This window comes from Phoxinus phoxinus (assembly GCF_949152265.1).
Source record: "Phoxinus phoxinus genome assembly, chromosome: 22".
In the NCBI taxonomy this organism is placed as follows: domain Eukaryota; kingdom Metazoa; phylum Chordata; class Actinopteri; order Cypriniformes; family Leuciscidae; genus Phoxinus; species Phoxinus phoxinus.
Window position 1 is genome coordinate 18,844,390 of NC_136897.1, and position 17,329 is coordinate 18,861,718.

The 17,329-nt window shown below is 42.1% G+C and overlaps 1 protein-coding gene across 2 annotated transcripts in view; it reads right to left on the reverse strand.

Moving 5' to 3' along the window:
- The window catches only part of skib (v-ski avian sarcoma viral oncogene homolog b), a 32,609-nt gene extending 15,903 nt beyond the window's left edge, over positions 1-16,706 (reverse strand). Inside the window, exon 1 of one of the 2 annotated variants that reach the window (XM_079597441.1) lies at positions 15,400-16,706. In XM_079597441.1, the coding sequence (XP_079453567.1) occupies positions 15,400-16,293 (894 nt within the window). In that variant the 5' untranslated portion in view covers positions 16,294-16,706. The remainder of the gene's footprint in view (positions 1-15,399) is intronic. The other variant, XM_079597442.1, reaches the window with a different exon arrangement.
- Positions 16,707-17,329: the final 623 nt, after the last annotated feature.

Here is a 17,329-nt window from a genome sequence, read left to right on the forward strand (position 1 = left end):
GTCCTGGCGTCAAATGCATTTGAAGTCATTATTATGATAATTATAAGAGGCAAATCCAATAGGCATGATCAGACAGCGCTGGTACAGAGCAGATCCAGCTGTTGGGAGTTGGGATGTATACTTGTGCCTGTAAATCAACGGAGATTACATTACTGCTGTCTGCCGGGCAGGGAATAATGATGGATCTGAATGCTAAATGCATCAGTCTGAGAGACAAAAGCTGCATGCGGGATTCGTAGTGAAGTGGGAAGTGCCGTCTGTCTCCAGCAGACTGCTGGCGCTGTAAATACAGGCAATTTAGTTTTGCATGTGCACTAACATGCTTAAGGTATCGCAACATTTTCAAGGACTGTTTGAGACACAGTAGCTTACAGTAAAAGGATAGTTCACCCAAAAAAGTATATTTAAAAAATATATTATTTTGTCTTCTGTAGAAGAAAGAAAGGTTTAGAACAAGTAAACCACTGTTGTGTTAACTATCCTTTTAAAAAAGCCTCTGAACCAAGGTCTCACCTGCTTGCAGTAGGCGTCCAAGGATTTGAGCAGATTTAACCGCAAATGTCTAACACAGTGTCTACCATCTGAGCTGTGAGACAGCATGGAGCCAGGCGCCCTAGTGAAGTAGAGCAGAATACCACAGCCAGGAAATAATTAAAAATTCAATGGGCTTGAGTGACACAGAAACCTTCAAGGGCGTGCCTGCCAAACACAGTTTTTACTCTTCCACTGTCAGCATTTTTCCTCCTCCAAAGAGGATGCTGAAACGAGTGGGGGCCGTAAAGAGACTAGAAACTCAACCACGCTGAGATACACTAGATGGAAATTCAGACAGGAAACAAAAACAAGGCCAAGAAGTTGGAAGAAGGTCATTGTGCTTCCGAATGAATTTCTTAACAAAAGAAAGTACATTTGTTTTTACGCCCTCTGAGTTTGATTTAGTCTCTCTCTGTTAACTGATACTTATGAGAGGGCATTGTTACTCAAGCTGCAGAAGGTGTTAAAGTTGGTTCAGCCTCTGTGGAGGATATCATTTCTAAAGGAATCTGGACTTGATCAGACCTGAAAATCCCAATGAGCAAAGCATGCAAGGTAAGATTATAGGACAGTAGAGAATAAGCGTGCCGTGAACAAAATTCCATAATTGTTTGTTTTGTTTCCTGACCTTTTTAATTGATGGTAGAAACATAATATACATGAATCTGAATGTTATTTTGAATTGATTTGAGACCCAGAAAAAGTTTTTAATTATTTGTCTTATTATTCTGTTCCGTGCCAGTGGGGCTGTTTGAAGTTTCAGAGTGAATTGATGAGGCACATGATGACGCATATCGACACAAAACTCATTCGTTGACTCACCAGGGTCCAACTTCTCGCCATCTGTGTGAATCACGTCTGCTGTCCTGCCTTGTAAAATTTTCTCCGTGGCCAGACGCATGCAAAAGATGCCTGCATAAAAACCACTTCCCACCATCTTTACCTATTAAGTTCCGTATCAATTACAAAGTATTGTTACTGACCTATAAAGCCCTAAATGGTTTAGCTCCTGTGTATTTAAGAGATCTTCTATCGCCATATATTCCATCGCGCTCTTTAAGATCGCTAAATTCGAGGCTTCTGGTCGTACCTAGGATATCTAAGTCCACTAAAGGAGGGAGGGCGTTTTCACATCTAGCTCCTAAACTCTGGAATAGCCTTCCTGATATTGTCCGAGGCTCAGACTCGCTCTACCAGTTTAAAACTAGATTAAAGACGCATCTCTTTAGCCAAGCATTCACATGATGCATCTCATACCTTTTATACTACAGTTAAATCAGATCAAATGCATTCATATTATGAACAGCAGCTACGCTAATTATTTCCCATCTGCCTTTTTTGTTGTTATCTCGGGACGCCTGTCCCGAGATAACTCAAATAGAGTTCGTCAGCTCCAGTTATGTATCCAGCCTCTCATGGAGACTTCAGATGCCCCAACGCCTGTGATGAGACGACTCGACGCCTGTGAAGAGACGACCCAACGCCGGCGATATGTTATGCCCTAAATTTCATGATTAACTAACTGTATTTTTGTATGTATATTTTTGAAATGCATTTTCTGTAAAGCTGCTTTGAAACAATGTGTATTGTGAAAAGCGCTATACAAATAAACTTGAATTGAATTGAATTGAATTGAATTAAAGCTCCAAGGTATTTTAAAGGGGAGAAAGGCAATGAACTTCTGACCCGAATAGAGGGCTGTGAAGGAAGCTGAGGAGCTCGGGGGCATCCAGAGTGTCTTGCCATGTCTCACCCTGCAAGGCCATAAAGCCCCCCCCCCTCCAAAAAAAAACTCCAACTTCCAACACTTTTATGGCTGCCAGATGGTGGGGGAGTCTGTGTGCCCATGGACCCCTTGTCTCTGGACTTGTCTCCAACTCCAGTAAAACCAGTTGACCCCGGTGAACTGACATTCACTCTCTAGCTAGCTAGATTCGAATATCTATCTATGTCTATCAATATCTATTTGAATATCTGACTAGTTGGATTTATCTGAGTGGAAAAATAATTTGAAGAAACCAGACGATGGATGGATGGAAAGCCTATTGGAAATATATATATTTTAATATCTGACTAGTTGGATTTATATGAGTGTCTTTTTGAATATCAATTCAATTGAATTTCTGAAAATCCATTTTCAATATATATATATATATATATATATATATATATTTTTTTTTTTTATTTATTTTTTTTTTTTATGTTTTTTTCAGAAATTCAATTGAATTGATATTCAAAAAGACACTCATAAATCCAACTAGTCAGATATTAAAATATATATATATTTCCAATAGGCTTTCCATCCATCCATCGTCTAGTTTCTTCAAATTATTTTTCCACTGTACATATCCAGGTCAATGGGAGTTTACAAGTGCAAGATCACCATAAATAAATAAAAAAAATCAATCAATCAATAGTTTCCTCTGCTAGTTATCAATTCATGAGATTAGCTACCCCCCATCCCCCTCAAAAAACAACAACTGCCATCAGCCCCACCTTCTTACCTCAGCTGAAATTGCTTGTGTTGTTGTTTATGTCCTGTAATTCAACCTGACCTCCCTACAACCCCGGCCGGGGCTTCCTGGGCCATTAGGGGTGCTGGGACTGTGGGCTTTTGACGTGATAAAGGTTAATACTCTCCTCATTAAGCTGACAGGGCCGCTGTAAAACAGAGAAGACCGGACCACTCCTTTTCACACCGTCACAACGACATCAAATGGCATCAGTTGGGTCTGTTTTAAAGCAATGTGAATTAGCTAAAACACCCTGAGGTGACCTCCCGTCTACCTTAAAGACAAATCAGATGTTCAAAGAGCAAAATAAATGGGATAATAATAAATATTTCTAAGCACGACAACAGAAAGGCCAAATTCTTTCTGATCAAACAGAGTTTTATACAAGCATTTGACCAGTTTAATCAGCAACATCTGACTGAAGGCAACCAAAGAGACTCATTATCCATGCATTTCCATGCATTCTTGAAAATCCCCTTGGGCTTTAATATGCATAAATATGATTACCAACACCATGTGCCCTCAGCCTGCTGATCCCTAATCTTCTTTCTACATTCTTCAACTGTTTGAGCTTAAGTCACTTTCATATTTTTACAGGCTAGCTCTCATTTGGCTTCTCTCTCCACCACGGACAGACAACTCCATATTCATGAGAAGCTTTAATTGAAAGAGGGGAGGGGAGTCCTAAATTTGCTTTTTGTGTCAGCCAGCAGGGACAAATGCAGCTTCAGCACATTTTCTTCCTATTCTCTGGTGGATGAAGGAGAGAGAGAGAGAGATAAAAGGAGGAGAGGAAGAAAGAAGAGAGAGATTACAGACACTGGACCGGTGGTGCCAAGAAAAGCGGAAATCATACATAAAGACCCGTCTGAATCTCTGAATCTAAATAAAGACGTGATCCTTCCAAAAGACACCTCTTTGGCCCGTTTTCAGTAAAAATCAGACAGGGAGGTTGTTTGCATTCCAGGAAATGTCTCCCACTTTCTGCATATGCAGCACTTGGTTTCCTTGCTGAATGCAGAACACTTCAGCAGCCACAGCTGTCTCAGGTTTTTGCAGTGAGGCCTTCTGCAAGCAAAACGCGGCCAAGGCTTGTCAGGAATTTCAATGAAAATAGTGTTATAAATGACCTTGAAAAACTGGTTTAAAAAAAAAAAAAAAAAAAACACACGATGAAAACCTACTTCCAACTTCGAAATCTGCACTGGTGGGTTTCTTTCATTTCACATGTCTCTAGAGCTGTTTTTTCCCCAAAGATTATGGATGAAGACAACTTATATTTCGGAATAGCCAAGATCAGCCTTGTTAACAGACATTGGTCTATTTATTTATTGGAATATCTCACTATTTATCCGAATGTATACACTGAAAGAATTACACAATTAAATAGAAAGAAACGGCAAGTAACATTGAATTAAACATGACATTTTTATGTAAAGAGACTGAAATAGTATTTTCTTGTAAAACATCCACCAATAATCTTTTTTTTTTGTGAAAAATGTTTTTGCAGTGCACACTAAGGACGATTTTTTACCTTAAAATAATGTTTCCAAAATCGTGTCAGTGGTTCATCAAGTCGAAATAGGGTGAACTTCTGCCTTCGCTTTGCGGTCCTTTATCTGCTATAACCACACTTTGTAAGATTGCCAGATCGGGTCGCATTTCTGTAGTTCTAATGAGACATAAGAAAACTACAAATTTGACTTGCTTTACATCAAGCGTTACAATAGTCATTATTTTGATTTTTTTAGTTTCTGATGTCGCAATACATCATACTTTCATGAAATCATGCATCATACTCTAACTTGTCTGTGGACATCGTTCATTCCAAAGCCGGTGCTGAATAAACTGCGAGCCTGCGTGCGACAGTAGGCTGCGGTAGGCTAAATTATTTACGACAAGGGTAATGGACAATTCTGCTTCCAACCTGTAGGGCGACCGCAGAGGAAAAGTTCCTTGGTGTTGCTTTAAGCGCTAATCTGTTTTTTTTTTAAACAACAATGGGGAGAAAAACCTACCTCAAAATCTGCACTGCTGGGTTTCTTTCATGAAGCATTTCATTAGCATTCCATATGTCTCAAGGAGGGTTTTTTTTCAATGTGGCGCATATATGTGATTTTTGGACAGAGATTTTGGACGAAGACAACTTACATTTCTGAACAGCCAAGAACGGCCTTGTTAACAGACATTGGTAAAGCAGCATAAAAATGGAGTCCCACTAAAGTAGCCTGTAACAACCCCTCCTAGCTGTGCATGTCCCTGGCAGTTCCACTCATAAGGTTTCACTTTCCTCATAGGATGAAAATGACCTCAGCACAGTAAAAGCAGACAAGGACTGCTCACCAGATGTGAGCGGAGAAAACGGAGAGGAGGCAGCCAAAAGGGAGTGCAGAAGAAAGAGAGAGTGCGAGGAAGAAAGACAGAGAGAGTGCAAAAAACATTTGCCTGAAGAATTTACTGCCAACCCCAGAGGAGTCCTTTGATTAAGGGTTCAAGTGGAGTTGCAGGGGTTTCTGGGATATCTCAGGAGCACTTATCCAGCGGAGGGGCTGGTTGAGGAAAGAAAGAGAAAGCGACAGCCAGAAAGAATGAGCGCAGAAAAAGAGGAACGCCATGGAAGCTTGGTAGAAGACCAACAGGTTCAGCCTCAAACACGCAGACGCCCCCCACCAACCCCCCTACAAGCAAATGCCAGTGTCATTCCACACCCCTGTGCACCTGCCAGGCACACAAAGGGCCACTTCCTCCCACTGTCTCTGGCCAAGGCCCCTGATCCCATTTAATGCAGCCTGCACCACAACAAAAGGAGATAAATTAGGGAGAAGGCTTGATGATAGGGTGACTAATCCTTTTGGAAAGACTAATTCTATCAGTGGCCAGTACAGTTAGGACCAGCTAAAACGTGCAAATTGAGCAGCACGCGTATCCGCAGATTTGTCAGAGTGAGTGTTTTGCAGAAATGCATCGATGGCCATTTTACTGCGGTTGTAACTCGCACTTGCAGGGTTTGACCCAGACATTCCTTTCCTATCATACCAATCTAGGTTTTTATATGTCCTGCGGTATGCAATTACATAAGACTCCAGACAGAGCTAAACTTGTTTTTTGCCAATGTGGGTTCGTAGACAGGCCCTGCAGAAAAAAGAAACATGGCTAAAAATGCCCAATGACCTATATTATCCGTTTTATGTACATTTTATTCGACTGTATTAAATGTTATATCTTATTAAATTATACAACCAGATTACTATATTATATAAAAATTACGAGCATCAATTTCAACTTTAATAAAAAAAAAAAAAAGTGTACAGAAAAAAAGGCCCCTGGATACCTCACATCGCAACTGGTCATGAATCTATCACCTCCCATATGCATACTGAGCGAACCTTTTACAAGCTGACTTCACGTCTACCGCACATCAAAGCTCTGCGCGTCAGTCCAGTCACACCGCAATCTCACATTCCTCACTTCATTCACACTCAACCTTCTCAGCGTTTGCATGCACTCCTCAGAGCTGCCTTCTGCTAAACAAAGTCCTGAACAATCAAAGCCCCCTATCGTTCCGTGGATCAGGTGAGCCGATGACCAGTAGACAAACCTCAGAGCAGACCAAGGCCGCTATATAGCGAGGCCAATTAGGCTGTTGCTGCCCAGAAGGAGCCGCGATTACCCTGCTTATAATGATAAGCCGCAAAGCAGCTTGGATTTTTGTAAGAGGGGGAAGCTAGCTTTTCGTCTTCCTTGACCACGATAGCTGGTCCCCATTTTAAGACATAGGCCTGATAATAGCTGGGTCATTATGGGATCAGAAGCTCTCTATTTTAGGCTGTTCTGCTCTGGCCTGCCCGGGCTCAGGCTGCCCATGTCTGTGGTCACTGGCGCACTATAAATAAAAGCAGACACTGGGTACAGGCACGCTATCACATTGCCCTAGCCAGAGAGAGAGGGAGGAAAACTCAAACAGGACTGAAAATAAGTGTGTCTTCACTGCAGAGATTTAGTGATATAGAAGTACAGTGAACTAAAAAAGTAGTATGACAAATTATATTGTAAATAAACTAAATAAGTGAATATAGCATACATTTTGTTATTTGTTTAACCATTCAAATGTTCAGAAGGCATTACTCAGTCTTCTGTGTCACATGATCCTTCAGAAATCATTCTAATATGAAGTCTTATTATTATTATCAGTGTTGAAAACAGTTGTGCTGCTTAATATTTTTGGAATATAACGTTAAAAAATAACAGCATTTATTTGAAATCTTCTGTAAAATGATAAATGTCTTTGTCACTTTTGATCAATTTAAGGCATACTGACCCCAAACCTTTAAACAGTAGGACCGACAGTCAGACAGAACAATATAGATGAAGTTATGGGTTTAGACAGACAGACAGACAGACAGACAGACAGACAGACAGACAGATAGATAGATAGATAGATAGATAGATAGATAGATAGATAGATAGATAGATAGATAGATAGATAGATAGATAGATAGATAGATAGATAGATAGAATTGGCATCAGCACCAACATTTCTACATTTTTAATATCTAGAATATGCCGAGCTGACTGTCCCTCCCCTTTGCCTGCCCCACTCACTGTAGAGAGAGAGAGAGAGAGTGAGAATGGACAGATTAAAAGGAGAGAGAAAGAAGCCAAGGCAGAGCACAACTGAGTAATTGAGGCTGACATGTCTGTAACAACACATCAGGCTGTTTGAATAAAGCTCCTTCCTAAGAGAAATGGAGAGAATAGAGAAGCGATGGAACAGATGCTTGGAATTAGAGTAGCCAGTGAGGGGGTGTCATCTGCAAAAAAAGAAAGTGGCAGCAGTTTTGGTCCTGGATAAATAGTCCCACAAAACCTCACTGTGCTGTACAGAGTGAGGAGGCAGCCGTGTTGAATGCGTTTGATATGGGCTCTCGCTCCAGGCCTCGGCGTCGCATTGCTAAAGGCTCCAATAGCAGAAATTTAGTACGTGTTTAACAGCACACCACATTTCATTGTGCTTCGCTAGCATTTAATACCTGATCTCCAGTGCCAAGCTGAAATCTGGCACACACTCAAGCCACTAGGGGAGATGGCTTACAAGAGGTCTGCTTGTTGGTGCCACTGCAAGAACATAAAAACCCAGTTTCCTTCTCTCTTCTGTATCATTTTTACTTATCGGCTTACAGGGAAATGTAGAGTAACAAGAAAACCATATTCGCAGCTATGTCTTCATGTTGTAAGCATGTGCACTGTCCTCTGCAAAATGGCTTTTCTGTTAAAAATACGAAATGACATTAAAGAGATAGTTCTAAAAATGACAATTCTATAATCATTTACGCACCCTCATGTTTTCAGTGAATCACGAATTTGACTGATTCAGTTCTCACGCTCAATTCACTGGTGGCTGCAGTTAACAGCCTATTGTGTGGACAATTATTATCGAGTAACAACTTATACATTTGTGAGAAACAGATAACATTTTATGGCTTCAGAATCGCAGACGTCATAACTAAAGGTATTAAAAAGAACATTATTGTCCGTTGATGTGGGCGTCATACAGTTATCTTTATAGCGATCAATCTTGATGTAAAAGGGCCATTACACATTGATAGCAACGCTGCATGAGTTTCCGAAGCTTAAAACTTTCAGAACACATTCATTGTCACTGCATGAATAATGAAGACCACATATTATTTTTGAAGTGAACTGTCCCTTTAAGTAACTGCAGTTCCACTGCATGTATTATGCAGACAATTTGCTGAAGCGTGGAAAAGAGACATTTTTAAATAGACGTTTTTTTACTGACTAAACATGACATTTCACAGCCTTAGCCTTAGAAAGATGCAGTACAGACAAGCAATCTGATATTATATATGAAAACAGAGGAACCTCTCCATCCACAGAACTTTTCGTTGAGAACGCCATCTTGCCGAGCGTTCCAGAAGCATTTCTGAAACACCATGTTGTGGTGGACCATCGCAGCGAGTGGAAAATGGAGGCCTTGCCAGCTGTCTGAGGGCAGGAGAAGTGAATCAGCCTTTCTGGAAAAATCTGAATGCGCCTCATAACCCAAAGCCTCAAAACATAGGGAGGGCAAATGCAGGAAACCCTCCATCCTTGCACCACCCAGAGAGCAGGAGAGAGAGAGAGAGAGAGAGAGAGCGAGAGCGAGAGCGAGAGACAGGCTCACACTTCTCCGAACCCGAGAGGCATAGGGAAATGGAGGTTATGGATCAGGTCATCCTGACATCATCATTTCTCCTGCTTTTTTTGCAAGGCTAGGACAGAGCCTTGTATTCCCTAGTAACACAATCACCATGAGAAGGCCTGGATACAAGTGTTGCAGAGACTTGTTTGTGTATGTGTTAAAGAGAGAAAGTGTATGTGTGTGTGTGAGAGAGAGAGAGAAAGACAGGCAGAGTGAGCAGTGAGTGAGCGAGCATGAGAGAGCTGGCACGCTCCCCTCAGCCCACCAGCCAGGAAGCATCAAGTTCTTATTTAGCACAGGAAGAGCAGCTTTGCTTAGCAACTACACTGACTCTCCAATCACAGAAGTTTTCTGAATAATGCTGCCTGGGCGTGGAGCGAGAGCCGTCTGCGTGCCTCTGAGGAGTGAACGAGAGGCCACGGGCTGCTTAAAAACACAAAATCCCTCTTTTTATAAAAGGCCCAGACAGCTCACGGTAAAAAACAAGCTTTTTTCCTTAGCCTAGAAAAGAGCCAACTTTCGATTGTGTGGTTTAGAAAACCCAGTTTGCTTATGATTTATTTAAACTGCCACTTTTTATATTTAAAAGGAACCATTCATCTAAAGTGAAAATTCATTATTTACTTACCATCATGTTGTTGCAAACCCATAGGACTTTAATGCTTCCATGGAACACAAAAAGGATAAAATCGGAATAACTCCAAGTCTTCTGAATTCAGATTAGCATGGAGAACAGACCAAAATCAGACCACACTTAAATTTGAGAACCAGGGCAGTCTAATTCAAGAAAGAACTGCGAAAAACTCTTTTTTTACAAATGTAACCACTACTTCTGAAATGAACATGCCATGGGGGTCAATGGTGGATATCACGATTTTTAGCGAACTGCAACTCACATATCTTTCTGTTTTTCACGCAAAGGATTTGAACGACTTCAGAAGACATGAAGTATAGTGCAAGAGCTGTATGAGCTAGTTTCTAAGTTACTTTTGTGGTGCTTTTCTGGTCATTATGGTGCTTGACAGCCCAATGTTATACTGAAAACAGTGATATTCACTTTAAAACATCAGGATAGTAAAAAATTCAGCTTTTATGCAGAAGTAAATTTTTGAAAAGACATGAGGGTAAGCAAATAATGAGGGGGGAGCAAGTTTGGGAAATGGATGAATTTGACACAGCACAAGTCATCACAAGCACTTCGCTTACTAGACAGCTCCAACATGAATTGCCATTATTAATAGTATAAAATGATTTATCTTAAACACATTTTAATTATGCGTAGCTCCATTGATTCTTCCTCATCACCGATGGACAGAGTAGCCAGCGTCAATCCATGATGTGGGAAGGCTGTGACCAAGCAACAGTGGAACACTTAACAATGCTATTTGAACATTTAGAAATCAACTTCATTTGAGATTCATGAGCTTATCCTCATGATAGCTTTGGGGGTGGTCAGTGGGAGGTTTGTAGGCGAGAGCAACATGCCAGTTTGTCATATGGCACACGCACGCAGACCGAAGCTGCATCATCCCACAGACAGACCCTGAGGAAACATCTTTACCACACAGTCCTTACCCTTCTCCGAGCAGCTCTAACAGAAGTCGACAGCTGTTAGGAAGTAAAGGCACTCGAGTATGCCCCAGAACGCCAGATTCTTTCAGCAGCGGTTTAGTTTGGCGTTTTCAAGCAAAATATAATTTAAAATAATCACTGCAGGCAAGACACAATGCGAGAATATTAAGCAATGAGTTGTTTGGATTCCTCGCTGTTTCTTTTGGCTGAAATAAAACTGGTGCGTTTCTTTAAGTCGAGCACATTCAGATCAGGAATAGACTTTTTCAATATTCCTAATTTGTTCTGGCTGGCCAAGAAATAATTGAAATTCCAACCAGATTATATAAAAACGCATCCTCCAGCTCATGAGGATGGATAAGGGAGGGAATACAAAGCTGTACAAGGGCGTGCATCTAATGAAGAAGAGTGAGAGATAGAACACTAAATTAAAGCTACATTTAATCCATTTCCACCGCAATGAAACTTCATCCGAGTGGACAGTTACAGATTGGCGGACTTGCAAGGGCCTCAATTAAGGCACTGGGTTTCTTGCACAGTGGCAGCTGTGTACTCCAGGATTTTCCATCTCCAGAGCAGATGGGTTGCCATATTAATCATGAAGCTGATGATCGCTATCGACTAAGGGGCCTGATCTGAGAAACTGATCATAAAACAACACCACCATCATTCTGCCATCTGTTTCCACAGACTGGTGGCAGTGCCAGCCTGCGCAACTCTAAACCTCAACCAATGCCGTCATCAGACATCATACAGACTCGCTCACAAAACAGATGCCTGATTTCGTGACATTTGCTGCTAACTACATCCCGATTAATGATCAATATTATAGTGGTACCAAATTAACACTACACCACAGTGGATGAATCTCATGTTGGCAGCAGACACACAGACAAAAGCCTACAGACTCATTATCACGGAGACATCGGTCGTGCAACGGGCACCAAAACGAAGCCGGAGACACAATGAGCTTGAGTAACAAAGATGTCGGGAACAAAAGAGGCGGCAGGTCTTCACCCCAGCATCAGCCAGTGGAGAGCTCCAGCTGACGCCCTTTAAACAAGAGGTCACTCGGCAGAGAATAGAGGGCACAACCTCTGAGAGCCCCTGACCACCCCCTCACCTCCATCCCTCCAGGGAGGGGATGAGACAGCATCTCTTGGGGACTGTTAAGCCATCAAGCGACCCTTTTAAAATTCAGCCGTTCAGAGAATAGGCGTCCGAAAGTAGATTTTGACTCAGCTAAGTCAAACCCCAGGCACCCAGTGTTGTTTGAGCATCTGATTCTGAGCAGCAGGGGTTGTTTGCGGCCCGCCGTGATGTGGTACAGACTACGTGAGTGTCCTGACTGCGCTGGATGAATAAGTAGCGCTCGCAGTGTTTGGGTGGAGGGGGGTTGGGCAAACGGATGAAATTGTTGGCAGTCTGGAGGCAGAGCAAGGGGCAGCGCGGCTGGTGGGACGCAGTGCGGGCCGCAACGGCGAGGTCAGCAGACAGATGGGAATGGAAATGAGTAGGACGTGCGCTCATTTTAATCTTTTCCCCACAGCTGATCCAGGCATTATAAATGCAAACTCGCACGCACATGTCGACCTCTATCCCCCAGGCGTGCACATTTATTATGGCCGTGGCCACCTTGGGTCGGACACTCAGTTGATTGGTTTGGTCTCAGGTTGGGAGTCATCTGTAATTTGATAAAGTGAGAGAGCAGAACAAAAGAGAGTTTGATATCCCCCCCCCATTTAAAGCTCTCCGGCCCCTCTGCGTCCAATTTATTACACAATACTATTCTCACTGGAGCCTTACTTCATTTCTGGCAGGACAATGCACATGCACTTGAAATATGTGGTTTAAGGGAAAGTTGAAACTCCAAATAAAACAACACAACACAACCATTATGTGCTGTATCGATCTGTTTAAAACTGGAGCAAAACACCAATTCAGTCTCACAACAATTCAAAAGCTTCAAATAAGTAAAATAATATAATACTAAAATATAAGAAAGATAATTATAAAAAATATTAATATAATACATTTAAATAATATTGTTTTTTAAAATTAAGATGAATAAATAAATTTAATAGCACAACATTTGGCAAACTGATGAGAAAAAAAGCACCTCAAAAATAAATGCAAAAACCTTTAAAAAAAATCTTAAAAATCTTTAAATAAGCAAAATAATATAATGTATATATATATATAATTTTTTTAATAAAAAACATTAATAATAATAAATAAAAAGTTATAATAAAAACATTTGTAAGAATTAAGATTTATTATTTTAAGAGGATAACACTGGGTAAATTGATGACGTTTTATGTAAATCCATGAAAATGGGGGGGGGGGGGGATTTTTAACACCAACACAAATGGTAATTTTATGTGATGTTTTGCTACCGATTTATTTGCAATGTATTTTTCTGTCTTTTATCAAACAACCATCTGTCCAGTTGGAGAAGCAAGGGCCACACGATTGGCCGGACTGTCTGAAAGGAGAGGGGGTGGGATTGTTGGTTGACTGGCTTTGGACAGAGGTCACATGTCACGGTCCTTTGACGGCACGTCAAGGCCCTGGTGGACAGGAGCGACAGATTCTTAATGAGAACTCGCCACCCTCTCCCAGCTATATCCCCCATTATGTCAGCCAGACCAGACAAAGTCTGGATGCTGTTTTAAATGAATTCAGCTCAGAGATATTCCACTCTGTTTTCCCTCAGATAAAAAAATAAAGCAAACTCTGTGTACTCTGTACTGCTGTGAACAACTTTATTACATAAAGGACTCAAAAGCCTTATAACCATGGCGACCAGCCTCTCATCTGAGTAATATTTGGAAACAGTAATTCTCAAAAAAAAAAAAAAAAAAAAAGTCTCTGCAAGAGACAGCATGAAGCAAATATTCTCAGCAAGACTGGAAAAGATTTTAAAAGTTAAAGGTTTAATTACAAGCATTAAGGGGGAAAACGTAATAAAACAAACGTCTCGATTCAGCTGAGGTTAAGGTGGCAAGCTGTTGTTTCTCTTTTATGTTTTTTCTCCCCAACCAACCTAGTCCAGTGATGTACAGGTCCACCGGTACACGGCTCCCCACGGACCCCGCCAGCTTGCTAACTGGGACACTTCTGACAGTGAACCACAGAAACTGCACAAAATCCACCCTTCCATGCATTCAGCTACTGTACTGTTAGGACAGCCCATATCGTTATGATAAAATATGCTTAATGTGCATTTTAAACAAATATAAGAGATGCACACAAGGTTCCATCTAATCATCTAAAAATAGTTGCACAGAAAAGCCAGACTTTCTTTAGCCTAACCAGACGCATCGCACTGCAAACTAGCCCTTCAGCCTCATGTGACAAATATCAGTCAACACTTTTCCCATAGAGAAGCGATCGTTAAATATACATGATGCTGCATTTCTGAAATGTGCCATGTCTCTCACATTTCCCACAGTGATGAAACTGCATTTGCCACACCATGCATCCCAAGCCTGCTGAAGTGACACCATGGTAACACATACATATATGTGTGTAGACCCATTAGCACGATCACACTCAACAGCTGCTGCGTGGAGAGAGCAGCCAACCCGAGACTCCCGTGCTTTTGTCCGCTCGCCGTATCTCTGACCCTGGAGCGGAGCCCGATCAGACAGTGGGAGACCCAAGGCCAGCGCTGACCCAACACCAACTGCTTTTTAGAGAGTGACCTCAACCCCAACCTGCCCTCCCCCCCACCTCACCAAAAACACACACACAAAACAATGTCCTACACAGCACTCTTACCCTCCTCCTTCACCTCGGAGCCCATTACTGGCTTCCCCAAGCCTCCCTGTCTATCTTTGGCTCCCATAAAATACATAATTGAGGCTCCATTTATCATATGCAGATGCCCCTGAGTGCATCCAGAAGAACTAGACAAATGCACTCGGGGGGGTTGGTTGGGGGCAGGACACTGGCCGGCTGTGCACCTTCATTTCAATACGCTCAAAGATAGCATTAGAAGTCGATATTACAGGATATTAAAAAAAAAAAAACATGCAGTGATTCTCAAACGGTCTGTTATGATCTCAAAAAGTAAGAATGATGCTAAATGCAGCATAAATATAGCTTTAAAAAGAGTGGAAGATGAAGTTTGAGCATAGATCAAAAATCCAAATGAACTAAGTGTCAACATGGACAGGTTGTGATATTCAAAAACAAAGGGCAAAACTGAAAGGTAACAGAAAAAAATGACACAGAATACAATAAATATGGGATGAAACGTGAAGTATGGTTTGCGTTATCCGCAGTGTGTTCTGTGTGGGGAAATTGAAGGAAAATATGTCTGACATATTTTAGTTTACTTTGACAGCACGATAAACAGTGAGGTGTAACCAGGTGTAAGGTGTTGTATGATCAAATAGCGCCCAAGACAAAGAGAAAAATCAATACAAGTGTATGAGAATCAATGAAGTAAAGCGCACATAATACTTTGATGATCACATTCCATTGATCATAAATATTTGGGAGTAAAATATTAATGATTCTGGAGTACTACAGAACAGATTCAGATTTATAATAACGCTATTTTGAGCTCACCTTGTAAGATGTCTTGTGCTTGTTCCCCAGGTCAAATTTTCCCTTTAACTCATTGAGGAGCTGCAGCAGTGTGGTGCTCTCCTCTTTGTCACTATAGTCTTGATCCAAAAGAATATAAGCCCTCCAGTTGGACGAGTCGAAGCCCCAGTGACAGGTTCTGTTCTCCTGCCTTTTATGACTGTGCACCACGAACTTATGGGTCGGGAACATGAGCCTGCAGTCCAAGCACTGTATGCACGCCGCGCTGGGGCTCGTGTAGAGCTCTGGCACGAACAGGCCCTTGCACTTCCCGAAGCATTCGTGATAAACTTTGAAGCTCTTCTCCGTCCGCTCCAGCTCGATGGAGCACAACTCTTTGTCGGCGTGCGGGGGGAACGTGCCGCCGTAGATGAGGGCATTGCAAAGGCGCTCGGCGTCCGTCTGGGTGATGAGTCCGCAAGAGGGGGCCGAGAAGGGCAGGATGCCCATAACTTTGAGGATCTCCAGCTGGTCCGCCGTGCACCTGGAGCAGTAGATGTGGAGGTCGTCGCACACCGAGTTGATCTGCTGGAGGGAAAAGTCTCGCAGGACGCTGTTGAGGATCTGCGGCAAGCAGAGGCGCTTCTCGCCGCCCACCACGAAGCACGAAATGGTCTCCCGATCCAGGACCGTCTCGCACCTCTCTGTGGAGCGGTCGGACGGGATGAATAGGGGCCCCGGCATGACCGGGGGCGTCTGCGCCGGGAGGTTCACTATCACCTCAGTGCTCTTGCCGTCCTTCTTGAACAGCATGTCCTGCTGCCACCGAGCCGAGAAGGCTGCCGGACCGCCGAGAGAGATCTTGGAACTCAAGTGAAACTGCTTGAGAGTTTGCTGAAGTCCTGGATGCTGCTGAAAGCTGGAAGGAGCCTCCATGTTTAAACCTGGGCAGTCTAATCACAACAGATTCAATGAATGTGAACGGAAAGAGTCGCAACAGTCCATGTCAGTTCGGAAAACGTAACGTTAAATCACCGCCTTGTAATCCATTCAACTGTTTCATGTTTAAATCTTAAGTCGTACCAGAAAGAACCAGAGTTCCGAGCGACGAGAAAATCCTCCCAAAAGTCTAAAGTTTTGATCGAAATGTAATTCTCAATCCGACTATAACAGACTCGGTGCAACTCACGCGCAAAATGTGTGCCTTGTGTAAAGCTCGTCGGCGCAGTTGCCTCCGCTTTACTATGAGAGTGTGTGAGTCTCTCTCTCTCTCTCTCTCTCTCTCTCTCTCTCTCTCTCTCTCTCTCTCTCTCTCTCTCTCCCAGTGTTTGTTTGTGTCTGGTTCAGTCATTGAATCCCGGCCAAGAATGTGACTGACTCCCCGGGCTGGCTGTTCCATGAGAAGCTCTCCCTCCCCCCGCAGCCCCAGCAGCTGCAAAAGCGGGAACACAAACTACACGTAGAACCATTGCAGCGGATGGAGGAGGGGTGGAGTTTACTAACAAGGATTATAGTAATTTTTATTAACAAACTTTAAAGGTCACGAACATTACATTAATAGCAGGAGCAATAGTTCATGTAGGCCTACATTTCAATAAATCAAAGTTTCGTGAAAATAATGTAGCCTATTAATGTGCTTAGTAGCTACTTTGAGATCCTGAACACATAATTACGCGTATTTACCAAATAGATAGACAAATAAACATGGACATAAAATATTGATTTAAAGTAGGCTAGATTAGGCTAAAGTTTCTACTAAAAAACTATTATTACTACGTCATTATTAGGCTATAGGATAGGCTAATATGATGTGCTCAAGAAAATGTCTTATAATGTTCAAAACCTTGAGCACTTTCGCTGCTTAATATTTGTTTCCAGAAACCATGATCGTTCTTTGCATCTTTGATGCAAAGAAAGTTCAAAAGAAATATTTATTTAAAAGCATATTTTTGGTAGGCTACAATCATTATGC